The sequence below is a fragment of the Phyllobates terribilis genome, unplaced genomic scaffold (assembly GCF_046119375.1).
Source record: "Phyllobates terribilis strain yellow unplaced genomic scaffold, ASM4611937v1 Scaffold_2__4_contigs__length_985480577, whole genome shotgun sequence".
NCBI lineage: Eukaryota > Metazoa > Chordata > Amphibia > Anura > Dendrobatidae > Phyllobates > Phyllobates terribilis.
In genome coordinates, this window is record NW_027362762.1 from 294,087,889 (window position 1) to 294,114,919 (window position 27,031).

Genomic DNA, 27,031 nt, shown 5'->3' on the forward strand with positions numbered 1-27,031 from the left:
TCAGTTTGAACCTGCTTTCATCTGTGAAGAGCACAGGGCGCCAGTGGCGACTTTGCCAATCCTGGTGTTCTGTGGCAAATGCCAAGCGTCCTGCACTGTGTTGGCCTGTGAGCACAACCCCCATCTGTGGACGTCGGGCCCTCATACCACCCTCATGGAGTTGGTTTCTTACAGTTTGTGCAGACACATGCACATTTGTGGCCTGCTGGAGGTCATTTTGCAGGGCTCTGGCAGTGCTCCTCCTGTTCCTCCTTGCACAAAGGCGGAGGTAGCGGTCCTGCTGCTGGGTTGTTGCCCTCCTACGGCCCCCTCCACATCTCCTGGTGTACTGGCCTGTCTCCTGGTAGCGCCTCCAGCCTCTGGACACTACGCTGACAGACACAGCAAACCTTCTTGCCACAGCTCGCATTGATGTGCCATCCTGGATGAGCTGCACTACCTGAGCAACTTCTGTGGGTTGTAGAGTCCGTCTCATGCTACCACGAGTGTGAAAGCACAACCAACATTCAAAAGTGACCAAAACATCAGCCAGAAAGCATTGGTGCTGAGATGTGGTCTGTGGTCCCCACCAGCAGAACCACTCCTTTATTGAGGGTGTCTTGATAATTGCCAATAATTTCCATCTATTGTCTATTCCATTTGTACAACAGCATGTGAAATTGATTGTCAATCAGTGTTGCTTCCTAATTGGACAGTTTGATTTCACAGAAGTTTGATTTACTTGGAGTTATATTCTGTTGTTTAAGTGTTCCCTTTATTTTTTTTTGAGCAGTGTATATATATATATCACATTACAACAATATCACACTGGCATATTAATGCAATTATGCTGCAAGGAAAAAAGCTGATCGGTTAAAGTACCTATAACACCTGCGTGGCACATGGAGATAATGTCATTCATTAGACAGCCAAGGGCAATTGCTCAAGTGACTTCCCTTTATTAATTCTTGTAATGAAGCACACATTACACATCAGATTGTATGAGGAGCCCCAGCCCAGGGAAATCCAAGTGTGACAGTGGAGTGGTTACGTGCCAGGCTCACCGTCTATCACACCACATCGGCATCTCGTACGAGATTGCACGAGAGGACAGGGGGACAGTATATGGGACTTATACAATATAGGAGCAAAATATAACCTCCGTATGTTGAGATCTAGGAATACGAGATGTTTTTTTGCTTTTATGACACGGCAGAAAATAGCACCCAGAAAACAAACGCACCCTTAATGTAATCTGACATACAGTAAAGCTGTTCCCAGTTTGCCAATTGCGATCTAGACATGCAGTAAGAAGCCGGTAGGAGCCATGGCATACATACCAGAGATGAATGTGTGAAGCCGGAGTCCTCTCTAGACAGGCTCTGCGCGGTGTACTCGAGTGCATTATTTTCTCCTTGCTGTTTGCAGATATAAGCACAGTTTCTCTCTAATACTGTGCAAATGCCTTTAAAAAGGATCACACTAGTAGTGCAACCCATTCCCAGCTGCTGACAGTGGCGTTCCTAGCATCCCTGGCTCCATCTGCAGAGTGGCTTCCCGTGACTGGCAGCGGCAGTCTCCATCCCTTCTCAGGAGATGCCTAGCAAGATTTCTCAAGCATCGGCAGAGCAAGGCACCACGGAGGGACGTACAGGAGGCGGAGAGAAAAGCTCAGACAGGAGAAAATCTATACCTACAAATAGGGCACAGCATCCACACACACATCTACTCCCTCTGTCTCCTCACACTGCTGGGGGCGATGCCCAAGATGAGAGAAGAAGAAGAAAGGAAAGCAGTTACTGATGCTGACAGCCAGAGTGAATCTTAAAGCAGCTCACAAATACGACTCGCCCACAATTCCTTGCGCTCATATACTTGGAGAAGCCATTTTTCTTTTTTTTTACTGACCTAAATTTACTTTTTGATGTTTAATACTGCATTAAAGGTTGTGAGAGGAGAGAGTAAAGCAAAGGCGATGGGAAGAAAGGCAGTCATCCCAGTCACTATGGCAACGTGACATGCCTCAAAGGGCGGCCGCACACATGAACGTCCCTGATCTGGAAATGGTTTTCTGACAGCTAGTCACTAGGGAGCTGCGGACTGACAGAAGCAGGCTTGTTCTGCTCCTACTTCATTCTGTGCGAGCCCATCTGCTCGTAGACTCTCCTCTCACACTCCGCACGGACATGCAAGGCAACGCATGGCTCAGTGGATGAATAGCTCATACTACACCACTGTATAAGACAGGGACAATTCTGCAACAATGTACAGTAACTGTTACTCACAGGGTTTTTCTCTGGCTGTTACTACTTTGTAAGCAACACTATTCTGAAGCGAGCCTCACATTCACTGGAAACAAGGCGTTGGCTTATATATGTATGTACATACACACATCAAGAAGGAAAAGTCATAGAATTCTGAAAATCACAGACATGTTAATGGTATGGAAATGTGAAAAAATGGAAACAACATTTCCAAAACATCTCAATTTATTCAGAATTGAGTATGAGAGCCACACGCAAAATAAATTACATGATTTATCATCCTATCAATGAGGTTGTTAATGGTTATCTGAGGAATGTTCTGCCATGCTGAATGCACACGAGCACAGAAATCATCAAGATCAGCTGCTGGCAGCTTTCAATCAATGACATCCCAAATGTGCTTGAAGGGAGACAAGTCTGGGGAACACCATGAGACACATGTATCATAATGTATGCTAGCCAGATCCATCCAGTCTTCATTCCAGGCACACCAACAGCTCACCGTTACAATGATTTGGTGGTGGAACCATTGGTACGGTTATTTCTACAAAGTTTCGCAGGAGCAGTTTTTTCAACACAATGCCAGGTGGTATGTTGCCGTATTACAGTGAGCAGAATGTACCCTAAACATGCAACCATGTCCATTACATCATGGCAAGGTGTGTAAATTCCTGACCTGGCTCTCATACTTGATGTTTTGAATGTTCTGTTTCCATCTTTTCACCATTTGCACATAATTAAAGGGAACCAGTCTCCATGAAAATGTAGACCAATCTGCATGAAGAACAGGAGGAGTGGAGGAGATTGATATATAAGCTTTGTGAGGCAAGATTCAGTATAACCCGTGCTGTAATCATTTAATCCTCTTCTCTATCTGGGATTCCTGGTCCAGTAGGTGGTCCTACCAGTGACTGACAGCGATCCCCCTATGCACACTTATACAAAGGAAGCTGTCAGTCACTGATCGGACCATCCACTGGAGAGAAAATCTCTGAAAAAGCAGAGGTTTAAAGGGAACCTGTCATGTCCACAAAAGATAATTGCTTGCCCCAGAAACTTTTAGGGGCTTCATAGCAAAAGGGGTGAATACATATGCACATGGCAATTTTTAGTTATTTGATCCCATAAATGTAATTTATGCCTATATTTTTCTCACTTCACCAAGTTAGACTATTTAGTGCTGATGCATCACACACAAATAGGACTTCAAAAATAATTAAACACAGGTTGTAACGTAACAAAATAGGTAAAAAGCCAAGGGGGTGAATAATTTTACAAACCACTGTAAACACACCTTTTAGAGGATAGAGATAAAGAAAATTCGAGCCATTATGAACAAATTAATTTAGGTTGTAAATCCTGTCAATCAAGGACGAGAATGGAGGAGATAAGAAACAAGTAGGTGGGAAGGTGCACTGAACTGCATTAAGCCCCTCATTTAGCATATCTGAAAGATTTATGACACACACAGCAATGGATATGGACACTAAAAAGGTACAATTTTTTTTTAAACCTATGTCCCCTAAAAGGTACCTTGCTTAGTTAGAAACATCAATGTGTGCTGAAAGACTCCTCCCTTTAACAGCAGGTAAAGCAATAGAATAATAAGAAAATACCAATAAGGCCCTTTCAAATCCTTCTAAGTACCAGCAGAATTGATGTCACATTGATTGGCTACAGCGATCACATGAACGACAGAGTGCGTGATCACCAGGTATCATCCCATCTGTCCTTTTATTCATTAGCATCAGAGCCCATTAAAAGTACAGGCTGCAATCAGCTTGTTAGGAAGTCAAAACATAACTGCATAACTATTGCCAAATAGCCCCATTAAAAAGAATGAATAGTGTTGACATATTTAAACGTCTGGAGCAGTCATGCTGGCGCTGCCATGTTCCGTCTATAAGCGGTAATGTGCCCATGTATACATAAATCATCTAGAGGGGGATCCCTTACAGGCTCCAAAGAGAAAGAAGCAGTTTTTTTCCCCTGCTTTTGCCTTTCTAATTGCATTTTGCACCATGCTCAATCAGCACAGCCCAGCAATGACAGGACACAGTTGTGCCACATACAGGTTTGATCAGTGTGATGGTCAGGATTCTTTGGCTGATCAGATGAGCTCACAAATTGTTTCTTCTATCATTGTGGCTACTGTGTCCTTTGTGAACAGCATTGCAGGTTCTGGTGTTTTGGGCATACATTGTAGAAAAAAAAAATAAAGTTAAATTGGTATTACCAAAAAATCAAGTTATCCTTTATCTAATAGATAGGAGATAACTTGCTGATCAATTGAAGTCAGACTGCTGGACGATCAAAGATATGGAACCCTGAGAATGGAGTGGAGGTGCACATCAGACAACACAACTCGTCCTCTGCAGTCCAATCCCTGTGCTTTCTGCAAAGTTATTTTCCTTAGAAAAAGCTCCATTGTCACCGTTTTGGACATATGGAAGAATGTCAGGATTAGTAAAGGCGAGCGCTATCACGAGTCCTGTCATGCCAACAGTAAAGCATCCTGAGACCATTCATGTGTGTGGTCGCTTTTCACCAAAGAGTGGGCTAGCTCACAATGTTGCCTAAGAACACTGTCTGTCTGAATATAGAATGGTATCTTAACATCCTCCATGAGCAACATCTCCCAACGGTTCAAGAGCGATTTGGTGATGAACAATACTTTTTTCCAGCATGATGGAGAACCACTTTACAAGGCAAAAGTAATAACTAGTTGGTTTGGAGAACAAAACATTTAAACCTTGGGTCTAACAAAACAATGAAATTTTGGGTCTATAGCCAGGAAACTCCCAAAAACTCAATCCCATTGAGAAACTGGCCAACCCTCAAAAAGTGAGTAGACAAACAAAAACACAGAAATTGTGGTAAACTTTGAGCCATGATTAGGAAAGAATGTATTGCCATCAGTCAGGGTTGGGCTCAGAAGTTGATATTCAGCATGTCAAGGTGAAGGGGAGAAGCCTCAAAAAAGAAGGGTCAACACTAAGTATTGAGTCTGTACATGAACTTGTGTATTTGTTAATAAAAGGTTATGAAATACTTATAATTCTACTTCAATAACCATAAAAACATCCAACTAAAAGATATAAAAACAGTGTGTATGCAAGCAGCAAACTTTGTTAAAAACAAAATTTGTGCCAGTCTCAAAACTTTTGGCCACAATTGCATAAATACGTTCTCTTGTATTGGAACACAGTCTATACAGAGCTCACCATTTCGACAACTGGTAGATCAACAGTAGATAAAACTGGGATTTTATCCAAATATAAACAAAGACCAAGAAAGTAAGTGACACATCACTGGAATCAGGGTCTCTTCCCTACATTATGCTACACTCAGATGGGGTAGCAAAAACGTGACAGATTCCCTTTAAAGGGTATAAAATTATTTTTTTTCTAAAAGGACGCAGTACTTGGCTGTTACACTGGGAGATTAAGCAAATAAATGATTCATTCGCTACTTGGCCCCTCACAATTCTGTTTTTAAACAGAATGATACTTTTTTTTTTCAGACGCTTCACTTTCAGAACAATGTTGTGGTGCTGTAAGGCTGTGTAGGTTCACTAGGACCTGGCTTCACCCACACTTCTGCAGTCCTCCCTGGGTGGAGTAGTTGTGGCTAATAGGGTTGGCTGCAAGCGTTCTGAAGGTGGCAGTATCTTGAAACCAGAGAGGTTTTGCTGGATGAAGACGAGACAGGTAGAGGGTACTGAGCACACAGCAATCAGAGATGCTCCAGACAAAATGCCATTTAAAGTGGAGAAACGCATAAGGCTTCTTTAACCCGCTACGGCTTGTGAGCTTTCCAGTACTTATATATATGTATTGCCAACTTTTCCCATTGATGCTGGGTTTGGGGTTCCTGGATGTTGGGCTGTTATAATCAGTTCAGAAGTATCCTATGTATCTGGGTTTTCCGATGAGCTGTTACTAATGGTTTTGGATTACTCATGATAGGATAGTATCCACCTGCGCTGACTGTCATATAACTGTATAAGTGGGACACTATTACCCTCATTTTATTAGTTGCTTGCCTCTTGCCATTTCACCCATCAAATTTTATGGGCCATCTTTGATATCTTTACAACTTATCCAGTTGCAACCCCCTTGGTTTATGGCCCTTTTAAGTGTTTTTTATTTTAGAGTTTAACCTGTCCTGACTCAAATATAGGACGTCAATATAAAATTCTTTGATATTTGGACATTTTTGTGTGACTAGATCTTCTTTAATTGTCTTTTTCTTCTTCTATTTTGAAATGCCACCTTTGAGAGTTGAATACGCCATACTTCAGAGATAACTTGTGTGTACCCATCTCGTTAGGCCGTTTTATAGCTTTATAAGTTACTCAGTCAATTTGTCTTGGCGGTACAAGGGAACCCTCAGGGAATATATCTAACACCTTCACAAACTCATAGAACTTTATTTTAGTTTCCCCTAACAATAAATAAATGGAGAGTCCTCCATATCACGCAGCTCTATTTGATTTAAGTGTATCAGTAGAATCACTAATGTGTATTATTCTTTCTTCTGTGGGCGGTGTATCTTTTTGTTAAAGGGACTGCCTTTTACTTTTTGTTAAAGGGACTGCCTTTTAGACAGTCAAACAGTTATGCACCAGAAGCTATCTGAACAGAGTGCAGGGCTGCATAATAGGTTTCATAGGCACCAAGGGGGATGGTAATGGTGACAAGTGGTCCTCAGCCTAAAGTGGTTGTCTACCACTAAATAACTATAGCTTCCTTGATTCAAGACCCTAATTATTATTATTATTTATTTATATAGCACCATTGATTCCATGGTGCAGTAGATAAGGGCTTACACACAAAATATAGATATCACTTACAGTAAACAAACTAACAATGATAAACTGGTACAGAGGGAAGAGGACCCTGCCCTTGCGGGCTTACATTCTACAATTAAAATGAAACCGTGTACACTTATCTCCCGCAGAGGCGCAGTTTAGAGAGGTCGTTGCTGCTATTACCGAAGTGTGACATAACATTGTAGTGTAACGTGCAGGCGGCAGCCAATAAGCAGCCACTAATCAGCTGCAGCCGTTACCATTTCATCACAGAGGACATCCACCCTGATGGAATATTAATGAGCTGCACCTAAAGAACAGGCGCTTATTGGCTGCAACCTGCAAATTACACAAATCACTCTTCGGGAACACCGGCACCAACAGCACCTTTGTGGGAGGCAAGAATCCAAGCTGGAATTGTCCAGTAGTAGACAACCCCTTTAAGGTTGTGATAAACTTTGTAGTCATAGTTAAAGGGGTTGTTCACTCTAAAATGACAAGTCTGCAGTCAATCCATATGACTGCAGACTTGTGAATGCTCACGTTACGCGCTGTGAATATTCTGAGGTGTCAGCACCGGCAGCAGGTTGCCATGTAACTGTAAGTATGTGATATGCACACTTCCAGCCACAATCCAACTAGACTGTTTTCCGCCCTTGCTCACTACACTTGCACTGAGTGAGGAAGAAATCCGTCTTGTAGTTCTTGTGTAATCAGTGTTTGCAGTTTTGAGTTAATGAGATGCCCGTGCTCCGGGGCAGGACTGTAGACAGGGTCTTATCCTGGTGATCTAGGCCAGATCAGCAAGATAAGACCTGTCCACAGGCCCTTACCTATCTGTTTGTCTCTATGATGAGGGACATACTTGTGCTTCGGGGCGGGCCTGTGGACAGGTCTCATCTTGCTGACCTGATCTAGAGCACCAAAGAAAGACCCTGCCCACAGTCCTGCCCCGGAGCACAAGAATCTCAGTACCTCAAAATTGTAAACACTGATTACACAAAACGGATTTCTTCACTTCAGGTATCTTATTAATCAGTGCAGCAGCCCCAACATGACAATGGCTGTAGTTTACTTAGCAAAATCCTTTGGACAGGTTCGCTTAGAGATTATAAATTTAGGGGCTTTTTTTATGTACCCACAATTTATCGATCATCACTAGTGTCTATATGTAATTTGTAGCAGTGCGCACGCACACACACACCCCTAGGTAATAGGTAAGACGCTGTCATTTTTCAATCAGAATTCAGTTAATTATATCTAATCATTATGTTTTTCGTTACATCTCCACGATTATAGACTAAGCTACTGTAGAAATCAGCAGGTATTGCTAGTGGGACATTACTACACCCTGAGTCACCCAACACGTAAGCATATACAAAAAAGCTCAGCTGTAACTAGTGCAGCTCTGACGGATGTGATACTTACTGTAGACACCTCAAACACAATACAAAAGACAATGAGAGGAAACGAGGAACCAAAAAAAGGGGATTATCAGGAGGGACTATCCAGTCCATGTTGTCTGGAAGAACCAATAGTACTAATTACATAGGGGGATAAGCGGTGCTAGCATCACAAATATTCTTCTCTTGTATTTTACTGCGGGGCACATAAGCAAGTGCACCAAGTCACTGTCTTATATGAGAAACTGTCTGATGTACGATGAAATGTCGGAGATCACTCTCCATCACATCTTCCACTAGAGGGAGCCCTAAGCCACACGCTGGACCATTTATTGTGCTGAGTAAGTCACCCTATGAGTAATAACCAGGCATAATAAAGTGGACAGGAGACATTCATGTGTATTTTACAATCAGAATATTTTGTGAGAGTCGTGCAACACATGCAGAAGTCCATTCACATTTCTTTACTTTCATAGTGAAAGCCTATTTGGCACATGCATTAGCTGTATACCTATCTCCACCTAGTGGACATATGAGGGAACTGTCCTTGAACCTTACAGAACATTCAGGTCGAGTTTGGTAACCCTCATACTTTTTGGTAATGAATTATTAAAACACCATAATTAAATTACCTCTGAATTATTGCTTAACTTCCATAAATATTCATTAACAATAAGTATTGTGTACCCAACAAATATATGCAGTCAAAACTTTACACAGAGATGTAGGAAGGTATGTGCCAACAGCATGTTGGATTAATGATACCAATAGCAAAACAAAATGCCATTTTGTGCTTATGCGTGCACTACTCCAGTGTCTAAACCGAACGTAAAAACAAAATGAATATATGCCCTGCTGCAAATAAGTAAAAGGCAACAGCGCATATAAATGACATAGGGTACTTATTAAAGATTGTTTTTGATTTAAAAAAAAAAAAAAAGCGTAAAAGCCATCCCACCAGTACACAAGATGTACTCAAGGACCTGCCCTTATTCACACGGAGGTCATTTTTGACACATGGTAAGGTTTTACTACTATAGGTTAGGACCTTCCTGATTAGGCACACCTTGTCTTTGGTAGGATGCCTCTTACCTTTTTATTTTTTTTATTTTTTTAATCAAATACAGTGTTTGCCAAGTACCCTATGCAGGGGCGTTCATGGACATCATGGGGCCTCGTAGCAAAAGTTCTAATTGGGCCCCCCCCCCCCTTTCCCAGCAACAAAAAGTAATTCATATTCGGCAGGGTCACCAGAGCATATTTCACAACTTTTCAGCCTTTACAAAGTAATTTTCCTCCTACTGAAGCCCTAGATTAACCTTTCATTGCACCCATAAAGTATGATGCCAACAAAAGTGCCACACAAACACTATGATACCCCCACAGTGAATTCCTCCACATGCACAGTATGTTGACCCTACTGTACCCCACCTCAACTCCCCTGGCAAAGTATGGTAAACCTAACACAGTATGATCCCCCAACTGTGACCCCCCATGCAGAATAATGGGCCTACACACAGTATAATGGCCCCACACCTCATCACATTGTATACTGGCCCCACTAACCCTCCACATAGGATGATGGACCCCACACAAACCTTCAGAGTGTATAATTCCTTGGATACATAATGGCCCCCACATAGCCGTCCAAATAGTATAATGCGCTCCCCATAGTCCTCCATATAGTATAATGCACTCCCCATAGTCCTCCATATAGTATAATGCGCTCCCCATACAGTATAATGCGCTCGCCATACAGTATAATGCGCTCGCCATACAGTATAATGCGCTCGCCATACAGTATAATGCGCTCACCATAGTCCTCCATACAGTATAGTGCACTTCCCATAGTCCTCCATACAGTATAACGCGCTCCCCATAGTCCACACACTATAACGAAAGCCCCATAGTTCTCCATAAACCACATAGTATAATACAATCTCCATAGGCCATACATAATGTATTCCTCATAATCTTCCATACAGTATAACGCACTCCCCATACTCCTCCATACAGTATAACGCGCTCCCCATACTCCTCCATACAGTATAACGCGCTCCCCATACTCCTCCATACAGTATAATGCGCTCCCCAAACTCCTCCATACAGTATAATGCGCTCCCCATACTCCTCCATACAGTATAATGCGCTCCCCATACTCCTCCATACAGTATAATGCGCTCCCCATACTCCTCCATACAGTATAATGCGCTCCCCATAGTCCTCCATATAGTATAATGCACCCCATAGTTCCCCATACAGTATAATGCACTCCCCATACAGTATAATGCACTCCCCATAGTCTCCCATTCTTAAAAAGAAGAGAGGCCTGTAATTGACATTATAGGTAGACGTCAACTATGAGGTACAAAATGAGAAAACAAATCTGAAAATCACATTGTCTGATTTGGAAAGAATTTTTTTTCAAATTTTGGTGGAAAATAAGTATTTGGTCAATTACAAAAGTTCATCTCAATACTTTGTTATATATCCTTTGTTGGCAATGACAGAGGTCAAACGCTTTCTGTAAGTCTTCACAAGGTTGGCACACACTGTTGCTGGTATGTTGGCCCATTCCTCCATGCAGATCTCCTCTAGAGCAGTGATGTTTTGGGGCTGTCGCTGGGCAACACAGACTTTCAACTCCCTCCAAAGGTTTTCTATAGGGTTTAGATCTGGAGACTGGCTAGGCCACTCCAGGACCTTGAAATGCTTCTTATGAAGCCACTCCTTCATTGCCCTGGCGGTGTTCTTGGGATCATTGTCATGCTGAAAGACCCAGCCACGTTTCATCTTCAATGCCCTTGCTGATGGAAGGAGGTTTGCACTCAAAATCTCACGATACATGGTCCCATTCATTCTTTCATGTACACGGATCAGTCGTCCTGGTCCCTTGGCAGAGAAACAGCCCAAAAACATGATGTTGCCACCCCCATGCTTCATAGTAGGTATGGTGTTCTTTGGATGCAACTCAGCATTCTTTCTCCTCCAAACACGACGAGTTGTGTTCTACCAAACAGTTCTATTTTGGTTTCATCTGACCATATAACATTCTTCCAATACTCTTCTGGATCATCCAAATGCTCTCTAGCAAACTTCAGAGGGGCCCATACATGAAATGGCTTACTGATGGCAGCCTGTGTAACATTGGTCACAGCTCTCTGCAGGTCATTCACTACGTCCCCCGTGTGGTTCTGGGATTTTTGCTCACCGTTCCGGAGATCATTTTGACCCCACGGGCTGAGCTCTTGTGTGGAGCCTCAGATTGAGGGAGATTATCACTGGTCTTGTATGTCTTCCATTTTCTAATTATTGCTCCCACAGTGGATTTCTTCACACCAAGCTGCTTGACTATTGCAGATTCAGTCTTCCCAAACTGGTGCAGGGCTACAATTTTGTTTCTGGTGTCCTTCGACAGCTCTTTGGTCTTCACCATAGTGGAGTTTGGAGTGTGACTGTTTGAGGTTGCGGACAGGTGTCTTTTGTACGGATAACAAGTTCAAACAGGTGCCAGTACTACAGGTAATGAGTGGAGGACAGAGGAACCTCTTAAAGAAGAAGTTACAGGTCTGAGAGAGCCAGAAATATTGCTTGTTTGTAATTGACCAAATACTTATTTTCCACCAAAATTTGAAAAAAAATTCTTTCCAAATGAGACAATGTGATTTTCAGGATTTGTTTTCTCATTTTGTCTCTCATAGTTGAGGTCTACCTATGATGTCAATTACAGACCTCTCTCATCTTTTTAAGTGGGAGAACTTGCACAACTGGTGGCTGACTAAATACTTTTTCCCCCCACTGTATGTGTCATTGGACCTCCCAATAGGACATTGATCCCAACCATATCTGAAAGTCCCCCAACACTTGGTTTCAGAAGTCCTGGAAGATTTTGAAGTGGCTAAGATAGTCACCTGACTTGAACCTTACAAAAATCTTACATGGGATTTGAACAAGACTGTTACACCACGCAAACCTAAAAATATGAATGGAGGCCATTACCCATGAGGAATGGTCTAAGATTCCTCAGAAATGCTTACAGAAACTGGTGATTGGCTATGCATTACATTTATAGCCGGTCATAACCGCCAAAGAACACTCTACTAAGTAGCAAAGACGCTTATCATAAAGGGGTTAAATAATTCAGAAACTGCAGTAGTAAGTAAAAGTGGCATAATGTGTTGAATTTGGAGACCCCACTTCTTATCGGCTGCACAACACCACAGTGCAGCTTTACTGACCAGAACGGACTGATTCATCTTGTAAGCTTTAAAATGATATTCCACATCCAAAAATGTAGGGCTATTATATGTCATTCAGGGACAATTCTGTGACCGGCCAGAAGGCCAAGTGTTCAAATAACCAGCGGGGTACTGAGAAGTCATTACCACACATACGGGCATGATTGGAAACTGCAGAGAATAACTGCACTGACTGATTTCCCTAACAGTGACATTTAGGAAAAACTGATAACAGGGCGAAGAGGATTGTCTCAAAGTGGACTAAGAATATTTTTATTTTATATACATAAATACAGTGGGTATTAAAAGTCTACGCACTACTGTTAAGATGCCAGGTTTTTGTCATGTAAAAAAATCATAAAGAGAATAATTTCAAAACAGTTTCCACCTTTATGGTCACCTAGAATCTATAAAATTCAATTGAAAAACAAGCTGAAATCTTTTTGGGTGGAAAAAGGAAAATAAATCATGTGGTTGCATAAATATGCAACTAACACTTTGTCAATGGAGCTATGAGAAGGCTTGTTTTTTTGCATTGTGAGCTGACTTTTATTAATACCATTTTGGAGTACATACAATGGGTTAATTGCTTTTTATTGCATTTTTGGGGGAGTTGTGGTGACAAAAAAAAAAAATGCAATTCTCGAGTTTCAATTTCTCTTTGCTTTATAGCATTTATAGTATGAGCTAAATTACTTTATATTTTCATAGACTGGACTTTTATGGACACTAGGATATTAAATGGGTTTTTATTTTTTTATGTTTATTTGTAATGGTGGAAAAGGGAAGATTCTAATTGTTGTGTTTTTTTGAGTTTTTAGTATGTTTTCCAACATTTTTTTAGTCTATTAAAGGCAGGGGTGGGGAACATCCAGCCCATTTACAGCCCGTAATTGCCTTTCATCTGGCCCTGGGTAGATTCTTGTGGACGTCAGTGCTCGGGCTGGTGGCCCCAGGCCCTTTAATTCTTCTTTACATTGCAATGAAGGGGTACATCTTGACGCTGGCCAGTGCCAGGATATTCTTTGTGGGTGGAGTTAGTGCGTGCTATGCTCCCGTCTCTGATGCAGACAGCAGTCGCAGTGTCTCCTATGATGTATGTAGCCCAGCTCCAGTGTCTCCTATATGACGTATGTACTCCAACCCTGGTGTCTCCTATGTGATGTATGTACTCCAGCCCCATATACAGTTGTCTTAGAGAATCCTATGTGATGTGTATATATTCTGCAGTCTCAGTGTCTCCTATGTGATGTATATACAGCATTCTCAAGATCTCCTATGTGATGTACAGTATATCACAAAAGTGAGTACACCCCTCACATTTTTTTAAATATTTTTAATATATCTTTTCATGTGACAACATTGAAGATATGAGACTTCGATACAATGTAAAGTAGTCAGTATATAGATTGAATAACAGTGTAAATTTGGTGTGTCGTCTAAATAACTCAACACACAGCCATTTAAACTGCTGGCAACAAAAGTGAGTACATCCATAAGTGATAATGGCCAAATTGTGTCCAATTACCCATTTTCCCTCCCTGGTGTCATGTGAATTATTAGTGTTACAAGGTCTCAAATGTGAATGGGGAGCAGGTGTCACATGCTGGTCATTGGAAATTCAAGATGGCACCTCATGGTAAAGAACTCTCTGAGAATCTGAAAAAAATAATTGTTGCTCTACATAAAGATGGCCTAGGCTATAAGAAGATTGTCAACACCCTGAAACTGAGCTGCAGCATGGTGGCTAAGACCATACAGCGGTTTAACAAGACAGGTACCACTCAGAACTGGCCTTACCATGGTCGACCAAAGAAGTTGAGTGGACGTGCTCAGCGTCATATCCAGAGGTCATCTTTTCAGAATAGACGTATGAGTGCTACCAGCATTGTTGCAGAGAATAAAGGGGTGGGGGTCCACCTATCAGTGCTCAGACCATACGTAGCACACTGCATCAAATTGGTCTGCATGGCTGTTGTCCCAGAAGGAAGCCTCTTCTAATGATGATGCTCAAGACAAGAAGACTAAGGACATGGATTACTGGAACCATGTCCTTTGGCCTGATGAGACCAAGACAAACTTATTGGGTTCAGATGGTGTCAAGCGAGTATGGCGGCAACCAGGTGAGGAGTACAAAGACAAAAGTGTCTTGCCTACAGTCAAGCATGGTGGTGGGAGTGTCATTGTTTGGGGCTGCATAAGTGCTGCTGGCTGTGGGGAGCTACAGATCATTGAGAGAGCCATTAATGCCAACATATACTGTGACATAATGAAGCAGAACATGTTACCCTCCCTTTGGAAACTGGGCCGCAGGGCATAACAATCCCAAACACACCTCCAAGACGACCACCGTCATTGCTAAAGAAACTGAGGGTAAAGATGCTGGACTGGCCAACTATGTCTCCAGAGCTAAACCCTATTGCGCATCTGTGGGGCATCCTCAAATGGAAGGTGGAGGAGCACAAGGTCTCGAACATCCACCAGCTCCGTGATGTCATAATGTAGGAGTGGAAGAGGATTCTAGCGGCAACCTGTGAAGCTCTAGTGTACTCCATGCCCAACAGAGTTAAGGCAGTGCTTGAAAATAATGGTGGGCGCACAAAAAATTCACACTTTGGGCACAATTTGGCTATTTTCACGTAGGGGTGTAATTACTATTGTTGCCTGCGGTTTACATATTAATGGATGTGTGATGAGTTATTAGAGGGAACACCAAATTTACCCCATTGTACAAGCTGTATGCCGACTACTTGATATTGTATCAAAGTGTCATATCTTCAGTGTTGTCCCATGAAAAGAAATAAAATATTTACAAAAATGTGAGATGTGTATTCACTTTTGTGATATATTATATATATAGCATTCTCAGTATATCCCATGTTATGTGTATGTAACAGTCTCAGTGTCTCCTATGTGATGTATAAAGCAGATGGCCCACTGCTTAAGTTCTCTAAATGTAATGTGAGCAGTGCTGAATTTCCCACTTTGAGGAGACATGTAGTGAAATATACATCCATGTTCTGAACAACTTACTACTGAGAGTTCTATACAAAACTTATCACAAAGAGTCTGTGATCCAGATGGACACAAATATGGAAAAGCAGTTGCGCATAGAATCATTATTACCACCTAACATCACACGTCTCAAGGAGAAGCAGCTCCAGCCACCATATTTGGGGCGAGTTTGACCAAATATAGCAGGATCATTTTAAGTTGATAATTCTGTACGGCCCCTGAAGGATGGTATAAATATTCAAATGGCCCTTGGCACAAAAAAGAGTGTTTGAACACATTCTATATAAAGCAGAACTGTACAGTGAATATGTAAAAATATATACAAATTCACAGATCACTGTCAATCAACCAATTAAACTTACAATGCTACACTACATTATATATTACAGCACTTTAGTCATTTCCATTATACATGAAGGAAGTATCCATTATAGCTATATATCAACTCTACACAGGTTAAACACGTAACAAATAATTATGCATCTGCAAGTCTAAAAATATTCATTATCCATGGGACTCAGTGATGTGTGACAGTGAGAACAGAATGCTAAGCAGTGGTTTCATTTATTTCTGCAGGTTATCCTTCGCTAAACAGCCACTTCCTGCTAGGAAGAGATTAATGCCTGTATTAACACAGCAGGAATACAGGGCTCAGCTTACCACTTCCGCTCTCCTATTTCCTGTAGTATAATGGATTTCCACTGAAACAGTTGTAGCCAAAAGAAAAATAAATAAATCAGTGTGCTTTGATAGCAGAGTAAAATGCTGTTACTCTCTTATGATTGAACAAAATAATCTAAAAAAGGTCTAAAACGGGCCCGCAACCTGTGCAATGAGAGCCACATGAGGCTCGCTCGCCCGTGATGTGCGGATCACGGCTCTTTGCCAGTGTAGTGCATTAGCACCAGGTCTAGCAAACAGGTATGAAGAGAAGAAAGTCTCCAGATGGGGATTTTTCTGAGCAGCCCTGCACAGAACAGCAGATCTAGATGCACATCTACTGGCCGTGGGCTGGAGAAATAAATATGGTAATCAGGAGATAGCTGACAGTCTGAGTGGTACTTGAAGCTGGACGCAATAATGTGATGGGAGAATACCAAATGGGGGTAAGGTGAGAACCTCTGGATGTAAGTATGCAGCCCATAAAGGAGGGGGGCACAAGGTGAGGATGCGATTTCTATGGGGAAGCTTTGGCTGTCCTTATACTAGTAATGGGGGAGGGGGGCTATAGGTTTCACTATTACAGGGGGAGGGGCACTGGATGATTCACGACCATCTTTCAGAGTAGAATGTGACTTTTAGGCCATGGCCCCACTATCAGTATTTGGTCAGTATTTTTTTCTCCGGAGTGGGACCCAAAACCAGGAGTGGGTGATAAATGCAGAATTGGTGACTTGTTTCTATTGTACCTTTTCTCTGATTGTTCCTCACCTGGTTTTGGCTCCCACTCCTGAGAAAAAATACTGATAGAATACTGACCAAATACTGATGGTGGGGCTGTGGCCTTAAGTTAATAAAAGGTATGGGACGACTGGTCTAAAAAATAATAAAAGAGACCTCTAACGTTCTATGACTATTACACTATAAAGTGCCATGGTTATGAAAAACACTAGGTTTTAGGGTATGTGCCCACGATGCAGAAATGAAGCAGAAAATTTCTGCAGCGTTTCTGCATGTTCTTGGCAGTCAAAAACGCTTGCGGATTTTACACACGTTTTTGCAGCGTTTTTACATGCGGATTTGACTTGCATCTTTCAAGTGCATTGGGACCTCAAATCCACACAAAAAATGGACAAGCTGCGGATTTTTCCGCTGCGGAAAATCCGCTGCGGAAAATTCCACAGCATGGGCACAGAACGTGCAGATTTTCATAGGGGATCATGGGACACGGATTACCAAGCGTTTTGCAAGCGTTTACGCTGCGGAAATTCCGCATCAAAAACGCTTGAAAAACGCATAGAGGGCACACAGCCTAAAGGAGTTCTCTCTAATTTGACCGACACCTTTTTGAAAAAAGGAAACCTGACTTGTCATCTGGTTGCTATGGCAGCCGTTTAGATAAATGGTTTACATCAGTGGTCCCCAATGGTTGCCAGCCACATCCAGAGCTCCCCATTACTGGTATAAAGACAGGCAAAGCTTCCCCACAGACATCACACCAAGACCTAGTCCTCTTACATTATACTTACATCTGGGTGTTCCCACCTTGCCTCATTAGGTAATCTCGCATCAAGCACTCCCTCCCCACTATTGCATCCATCTTCACTCCCTCCTCCTACACACGTGGTCAAAATTGTTGGTACCCCTTGTTTAATGAAAGAAAAACCCAGAATGGTCACAGAAATAACTTGAATCTGACAAAAGTAATACATTAAAAATAGATGAAAATGAACAAATGAAAGTCAGACATTGCTTTTCAACCCTGCTTCCAAAGAATTTTAAAAAAATTAAACTCATGAAATAGGCCTGGACAGAAATGATGGTACCCCTGAAAATAATGTGACAAGAGGGACATGTTAAATCAAGTTGTGTCCACTAATTAGCATCACAGGTGTCTACAATCTTGTAATCAGGCCTGTATATAGGGCTGCAGATACTCACTGTGCTGTTTGGTGACATGGTGTGTACCACACTCAACATGGAAAGGAAAGAGTTGTCTCAGGAGATTAGAAAGAAAATTATAGACAAGCATGTTAAAGGTAAAGGTTATGAGACCATCTCCAAGCAGTTTGATGTTCCTGTGACTACAGCTGCACATATTATTCAGAAATTTAAAATCCATGGGACTGTAGCCAACCTCCCTGGACGTGGCCGCAAGAGGAAAACTGACGACAAATCAAAGAGACAGATAATACGAATGGTAACAAACGAGCACAGGATAACTTCTAAAGAAGTTAAAGGTGAACTTCAAGCTCAAGGAACATCAGTGTAAGATCGCACCATCCGTTGCGGTTTGATCCAAAGTGGACTTAATGGGAGACGACCAAAGACAACACCATTGTTGAAAAAAAATCATAAAAAAGCAAGACTGGAATTTGCCAAACTACATGGTGACAAGCCACAAAGCTTCTGGGAGAATGTCCTATGGACAGATGAGACAAAAATGGAAGTTTTTGGCAAGGCACATCAGCTCTATGTTCCCAGATGGAAAAATGAAGCATATCAAGAAAAGAACACTGTCCCTATTGTGAAACATGGAGGAGGCTCTGTTATGTTCTGGGGCTGCTTTGCTGCATCTGGTACAGGGTGTCTTGAATCTGTGCAGGGTACAATGAAATCTCAAGACTATCAAGGGATTCTAGAGAGAAATGTGCTGCCCAGTGTCAGAAAGCTTGGTCTCAGTCGCAGATCATGGGTCTTGCAACAGGATAATGACCCAAAACACACAGCTAAAAACACCAAGAATGGCTAAGAGGAAAACATTGGACTATTCTGAAGTGGCCTTTTATGAGCCCTGACCTAAATCCTATTGAGCATCTTTGGAAAGAGCTGAAACATGCTGTCTGGAAAAGGCAACCTTCAAGCACGAGACAACTGGAGCAGTTTGCTCATGAGGAGTGGGCCAAAAGACCTGTCGAGAGGTGCAGAAGTCTCATTGACAGTTACAGGAATCGTTTGATTGCAGTGATTGCCTCAAAAGGTTGTTCAACAAAATATTAAGTTAAGAAGAACCATCATTTCTGTCCAGACCTATTTCATGAGGTTAATTTTTTTTTTAATTCTGTGGAAGCAGGGTTGAAAAGCAATGTCTGACTTTCATTTGTTCATTTTCATAGATTTTTAATTTATTATTCCTTTTGTCAGATTCAAGTTATTTCTGTGACCATTGTGGGTTTTTCTTTCATTAAACTAGGGGTACCAACAATTTTGACCACGTGTGTATATGGCAGTATCATCCTATGCCCAGTTTAGCACTTAATCTCTCCAACTGCAAGCCCGGTATATACTCATCCAGATTTGCTCTTCTGTGTTGGGCCGCTGACAAAAGTCACCTTCTGGAGATGTGCTCTTCATAGCGGTTTGTTAGACCTGGTACTATGGCACCAAGTTGGCAGGCAGCTGCAAGCCACACATCATGGGCCCCCGAGCCACAGGATTGGGACCCCTAGTTTACATGGAAATTTCCATTCCACCAGAATGGAAGCACCACTTATTTTAAAGCAGACACCTCTCGCTTTGTGAAAATCTCATCTAGCATCTTATGCAGTTTTGCATAAAAGTATAACTTTTTGTTTAAAAAAAAATGTTTTAGCTGCAAATATGACCCATAATCAGCCTCACACTTACAACTGTTAGAAAGAAAATTCTGAATACCTACAGAGTTCATACCTGTTACGGATTCATATGTGTACATGAAAACATCTTTACATACTCACCAAAGATAAAGAGAACAAAAATCTCCATGATACAGTATACAATAGACCCACAAAATCTATATATTTACCGTGATTAGCTAGAAGGGTGATTAGATGATTAACTGCTCATCTTTACACAATTAGAGAGCGAATATTGTTCCTGATTGGTACAGGGGGTGATAACATGAAGAAAAGACCAAATCCCACCCCTGGCAGTACCGGACTGTGTACTTTCTTGCAATTTCCCTTCCACCGTTCCATACACAGAACTAGAAAGTGAAACTTTTCATGCCGTGACCTGACTTCAAACCACTGCTAAATCCCAAACACTGCAAGTTGGTATAATTAGAAAGCGAATACTCTGGACTTTAATATGATAGGGTTTGTGCTAGCAATAAACAGTATTTTCTATCTACGGCAAGGACATGATTGCAAAAGCTGGCTGCTGGTATTGCCCATTTTAAACCAGCAATATATTGGGCAGGGATAAAATATAGTGACAATAGCGTGCACAGCGTTCTTGCCATAGAAAGGAAGTAGATCATTTTCTGCTACTTTCATCATTATCGCCAATAAAACAATCTCCAGGAAATGTACGATTCATACCTCAACAATGGAGCATTTGTCACAAACGCATACAGGAAACCTACTTCAAAATGCAGCTTTTTGGAAAGATACAGACATCTTTAGTTTTTGCTTTACGAGCTATTTGTTAATAACATTTAACAAGAATTGATAAGAGTAACCGTTGCTTCATTTTATTTTAAATTAATTATAAATGTGAAGATAAAAAAAATCCTTTGCAATAAATATTAACGAAAAGCACCTCTTACCACACTTATTAGAGTCCTCTAAATTCACAACTCAATTCTGTCTTTAGTGAAGATAGGTCTTTAACTAAGTGAGGGATCAGGTTACAGTCACTTCACTTCCTATAGAAATCTGTGAATGGGAAGGAGGTTGGAGCTACAGCTGTTGACTGTTTTAAGAGTTACTGCCACAAAGTAACTTTTTTTTTTAAAGGAAGCCAGAATCCAAGGGGTAACGCTTCTCCTTGAGGAGAGTAACATTTCAAGACTGGCATGCCAAGGTGAGGAGATGTAACTCTTGCAATGCTCCTCTGGGAAATTAAATATGCAAATGCCTCTTCAGAGAGGAAAAGGACTAGAACTCTAGCGCCACCTATTGGAAGTAGCAATCCTAAAAGTCAATATCGACCCTTTAACAAGCCTTGCCAAATGATTTAAGATAAAAACCAAAAGGAAGTCAAAATGAAAGATACCACAGGGTGAAGCTGAGGCTGGCTATACTTACCTGGAGTGACAGCTATAGAGGACATATATTATTTAACGCCATACATTCAAATGAAGAAAGCAGTACAAACATTAGCAGCTCTTCATAATGGTGTATAGAGGGGTGTGAGAAGTAGGTTACCATTCATCTGTGGGTCATCTTGTTTAGACAGCTAAAAGGAAACCTGTCAAATTTAGTATGCTGCCATTTGAAGGTAGCACAACTTAGTGATAGACATGCAGATCTCGGTGTTTAGTCTATTATGTATGTCTGTCCTCCAGCTTTAAAGAAACATACACGTTATTTGTGCTCACATACTATTATTGAGATGAGGTCTAACTCCACCCCCCTGCGGCCGACGACAGATTTCTCCATTTTACTGTGCATAGGAAAAAAGCTGTCTGGAGTGGAAGGATGACAGCAAAAACTCTGCGTTCGTTCACATAATTTCAAGCAATACATTTCATCCAAACTACACGACACCAACACATAACATGCAGAACTGTGAATTCAGCGTGTCTATCCTGTTTCACCACCTTTATGCTGCCACCTTAAGGGTTAAAGATCAGCTTGGCTTTTTAGGACACAGCCATAGTGCAGATCCATTTCTTCAGCACAGCCTGATTTCTTGCAATATTTATGGCAGTTTTCAATACTCATTTTAGGTTGTCAGACACTGACAGATGCTTTTTTTAATTGACTTTTCCATATGCTATAGACTATAGCTCTGCATGTTCAGACTGGATGCTGTGAATAAACACTAGATTAGCATTAAGTCAATTAAATGGGTTTTCCAGGCTTTAGCTAAATTTCTACAATCACATTGAGAGACTGCAGATAGTTGAATCCTGACCATGTGTAATGTGGATTCGGCTCTGTTGCCTGCCTGGGCAGGCAGCGACATTATTGTAAGTATTACAGTATATATTGAGGCACTGGGGCAAGTAATCACACAGCCAATGTAGCTAATCTCTGACATCTGCGGTCTCATACCGCACACCTCTATGGCCAGTGACTGGCTACAGTGGTCACATGTGTATATAATATGTCATTGCTGTAGTCAAATGAACTAAAGGAGTGGTGACTAAGATGAGGGCATTTGACAAGCTATTTGGCTATTTTATCACATTCCCTGACATTGCCCTATTAGTTTTTTAATTGCATCTTTGAAAACCACTTCTATGAATGGCATATCTTCTCTTATTTCTTGGGTGATTAAGGTCTTGAAGGAAAAAAAAGAAAATGTAACTATTATCTTCAGCGTCCTGGGGGGCTAGGTTTTCATCGCACTGTGAACATGATTTGCGACTGTTTGACAGCTTTAATACATGTGAGGAATGCTGGAAAAACAGGCAGTCCTCACATGTATTAAAGCTGTCAAACAGTCGCAAATCATGTTCAGGGAGCGACAAAAACTTAACCCCCGAGCAAGCTGAAGATAATAGGTGCTCAACTGAGCATGCTCGTAAATCTCGAGCAACGAGCATGCTCTATCATCACTAGTAATAACCCATTTAGACAGGACGAAAAACAACCGATGATCAGCTATGTATAAGTCAATCAGCGGTCATTTTCTGGCCTGTGCTGACGAAACAGTGTTGGGGACAGAACCATAGCTAATACAGTTGTTCTGTCCCCATACATTATCATGTTATTGGCAGCACATCTCCAGTTTACATTGGGCGAAGTGCTAATGAGAATGCATGCATATAAATCATCGTTAACAATCATTGCACCCGACGACAGACTGATTGGCTCCTTTGTTGAGTGATTGCTGGCCTGTTTTGACGGGCTGATAATTGCCTTGTCTCAATGGGCCATAAAAGTAGGTCAACACGCAGCAGCATCTTCTTGCTCGAATGTAGTTGGATACACTCATGTGGGTTTTGCTGCAGATTCACTAAGAGATTCACTCCACTGCTCCAAGAACCCCTTTACAATCAGCACGCTTGCACCAGTGAAGTAACACTTATACCTGAGGGCTGATGCCATTTCAGCGGTGTCAGCACTCACATTGTTATGTCAAGTGAGCCCTGTGCCCAATCAGCGCTGGCTTCACTCTCCCTCACCTTTGGACGTATCGGACATAAAGAAGAAGTGAGCGGCCAGTCACAGCTCCGACTTCCTCTTGATGTCTGATTTCTCCAAAGGTGGGAAGAGTGAAGCCAGCGCTGATTGGGTGCAGGGATCGTATGACATAATGTTATGCAAGCCCTGGGAGAGCGAATGCCGACACCATTGAAACAGCACCAGCAGTGAATAGAAGTGTTATGTCACTGGTGCAAACGTGCTGATTGAGACGAGGTTGTCTAAGTAGTGGACAACCCCGTTAATTCTGTAGTACTAAAGTGGTTTTACAGTGGGAGAAGCCTTTCAAAGCCTATTAGGCCATTTTTCACAATGAATACAGATAGGCATCTATGTTTTTCGATGGAAAACAATTGTAATAGAGCGACTCCAGCTTTACATTAGGAAATAGTCTGTATAGCTATTCTCATTTATGAAATGCTCTGTTATTGGAGGTCTATTTCCCAAAAACCTAAAAGGAATACCTATAAAAATGTCGGGCAATATAATTTCAGATGTATAAGAATACTTCTGGTGATTCTAAGATAACAAATACGGAAGATAAAGCAGGGATCATGGAGGCAGACGTCACTCTGGACTACCTGACAGTAATGAGCCTATTCTATGTGAAATGGTTGACAGCCATGAAGGGTAGAGTGCTTCCTTTACACGATCTATAGAGGAAAAGTATTTAGGCGCCTTTTTTTAGATCACCAACCTGAATAATGTCTAAGAAATCTAGTTTTTAAGTGATAATACATAAAGGTGTAGTCATACATGCATGACTGATACATTTCAAAATGCACCATGTGTGTCACCAGCACGGGCATCAAATATTCATAATCTGCTTACCTCTGCTCACAAAACCGGCTAATCTAAGGTTTCACCAATACACTATAGCCCATATGTTCTCATCAGCTCATTGTGAACCCACTTGCATTCAGAGGACTCATAACAAGGTTTTTTCCACAAAGGATAAGAACGCTTAATGAGATTTTCACAAGCCAATAAGCCTGAACATGCAAGTATGTATGAATAATGAAATACAGGATTGTGTGTGTCAAACTGTGTTCTGCTAAGGATCTTTCCCCGTCTATCGCTTACTGTAACCTAGCAACTTTGGCGAGAAAGTGAAACCCTTTGTCCTCTCATAGCCTTGTCATTTCTCTGCCAAGTCCGAGGAACCTGTCCTTTTCCATTATTGAGAGGTTAGTTGTCATGCACGAGTTTCTCAGCGGTAGCACACCTATCATGAACGGTTTCTGAAATGCAGTTTATTGGAAGAGATATGCCGCTAATAGTAATATAACAATGAGTACATTTACAATAGTTCTTTCAGGATATAAAATATATATACAGTACAGGTCAGAAGTTTGGACACACCTGGTCATGTAATGGTTTTCTTTGTTCTTATTCGAATGTGCATACTGCAGATTTAGACTGAAGGCAGCAAAACACTAAGGAACATATATACAGGATAGAAAAAGTCTAAACACATTTTTTAAAATGCCAAGTTTTGGTCATGTAAAAAAAAAAAAAATCATACCAAGAAGAATAATTTCAGAATATATTCCACCTTTAATGTAACATATAATCTGTGCAATTAAATTGGAAAACAAACAAATATTTTCAGGTGCAATAATTTGGTTGCCTAACTGTGAACACCCTCTTATAATTTGGGATATAGTTGTCACATTTAAACTCATGTTAAATAGTAGTCAGTACATAGTTGTCATCATTTAAAGTGATGACAGGAGAAGAAAAAACACCTTATATTCCTCAAAGTACCCCTTTTACTCTGATGACGCCCTTAGCATTCCAACAGGAAGCTTCTACAGGTTATCACCAGGTATGGCTTCCAATGAATAGATATGCCTTGTCAAAAGTAAATTTGTGGACTCATCGGCCTTCAGAAAGTGTTTGTGATCATTACGTGTGTTTTACAGAGGCAGTGTTGGTACACAGTTCCACACAATGTTGAGCCCTATTCCACAACTGTTCTAAGCCAGAACAAGGCAAGGACCACTCAACTAAGTAAAGAGAAGAGAAAGTCCATCATTACTTTAAAGACATAGAAATCAGTCAATCAAGAAAATTGCTAGAACCTTGAAGGAATTCATAAGTGGGTCATGAAAACCATCAATTGGTATTATGAATCTGACTCTCATGTGGACCACCCCAGCAAGGGATGGCCAAAAATTATCTCTGCTGCAGAAGATAAGCTCATCAGAGTTACCTGCTGCAGAAAACACAAATTGACAGCCCCTCAGATAACAGCCATCATGAATGATGTACAGTCATCAAGTAGCAGACAAATCTCCACATTAACTGTCCAGAGAAGACTGTGAGAAGCGGGCCTTTGTAGTCTAATTGCTGAATGGAAATGCTAAAGCCTGAAAACAAAAAGAGGAGACCTGTTTGGGCCAACCAACAGAAGGAACTAGACATTAGATTAGTGGGAATTTGTATTGTGGCCTGAGGAATCAAAAGTTTAAAATCTTGGTACCAACCATCATGTATTGTTAAGACGCAAAAAAGGTGAGTGCATGGTTTTAAAATGTGTGGTGCACAGCATGAAACATGCCTACCACAGAATTCTCCAATGACATGCCAGACCATCCGGGTAACACTTAGTAGAACCATTATTTTTGTTGCAACAGAACAATGACACAAAACACATCTCCATGCTATGTGACGAAAAATGAGAGATGGAGTGCTGCATCAGATGACATGGCATCCATACTCAACTGAGCTCAACCCAATAAAGAAGGACTCCTTCAAGACTGTTAAAAAGCTATTCCAAGTGACTGCCTGATTGAGCTGCTTGAAAGAATGTCACAGGGGTGTAACACTCATTAGGGGAAGCACTGCTGATTTGCAGAGCAGGGGACGTGGGTTCAAATCCTGCTAAGGACAACATCTACAAGGAGTTTGTATTAGCTTCCTAGGAAAATTTGATTGTAATAGGGACTGATAGGGACGGGGGTGGGGGGGGGACTTTGAAAGCACCACTCCAGCGCGTTTTGTTTTTTTATTGCACAGCTGGAGTGGTGCTGTAAATGTAATTCCCCTGCCTCCATCTCATACTCACCTTTCTGCGTTTTCATCTGTTTTTGCCGCCGTTCTAGTTGGTCTTCGTTGAAAAGCAACCTGCTTGCAGCTCCAGTGTTTCATGGAGCGGTGCAGAGGTCACTTTTCAATACAAGTCTATGAGGGCCTCGTTCTGGCTCTCATAAACTTGTATTAAGAGTTTGTGAAGTAGCTTCTGACTTCTGGCCAGTCAGAAGCTTATGTCACAAGATGGCACCGCGGGGACTGTAGCGGTGCTGAAAAACGTGGAACAAGAGGTTGAATATGGCCGGGTACAGGGGGCTTACATTTAAAGCACCACTCCATGGCTGAAAAAACAAATGCTGAAGTGGTGCTTTAAGGAATATAAGGTTTAACACATATTGGGCTTTTTTGCTTCTTTACTTGTTTTCATATTTGTTTCTACATGGTTTTGTCTGAATCTACAAATCTGCACATTCAAATAAGACCAAGAAAAACCATTACAGGTGTGGTGTATGGCTCGTTCTGTATATCAGAGGTCCCCAACCTTTTT

General features: G+C 41.5%; 1 protein-coding gene across 14 annotated transcripts in view; it reads right to left on the minus strand.

Moving 5' to 3' along the window:
* Positions 1-27,031, minus strand: part of DOCK9 (dedicator of cytokinesis 9) — a 260,724-nt gene that overhangs the window by 217,676 nt on the left and 16,017 nt on the right. For 3 of the 14 annotated variants that reach the window (XM_073664189.1, XM_073664187.1, XM_073664181.1), the window contains exon 1: positions 1,320-1,790. The exons of 10 other annotated variants lie outside the window; for them this stretch is intronic. In XM_073664189.1, the coding sequence (XP_073520290.1) occupies positions 1,320-1,478 (159 nt within the window). In that variant the 5' untranslated portion in view covers positions 1,479-1,790. Of the gene's footprint in view, positions 1-1,319; positions 1,791-27,031 lie in introns of those variants that run through there. One more of the 14 variants, XM_073664185.1, reaches the window with a different exon arrangement.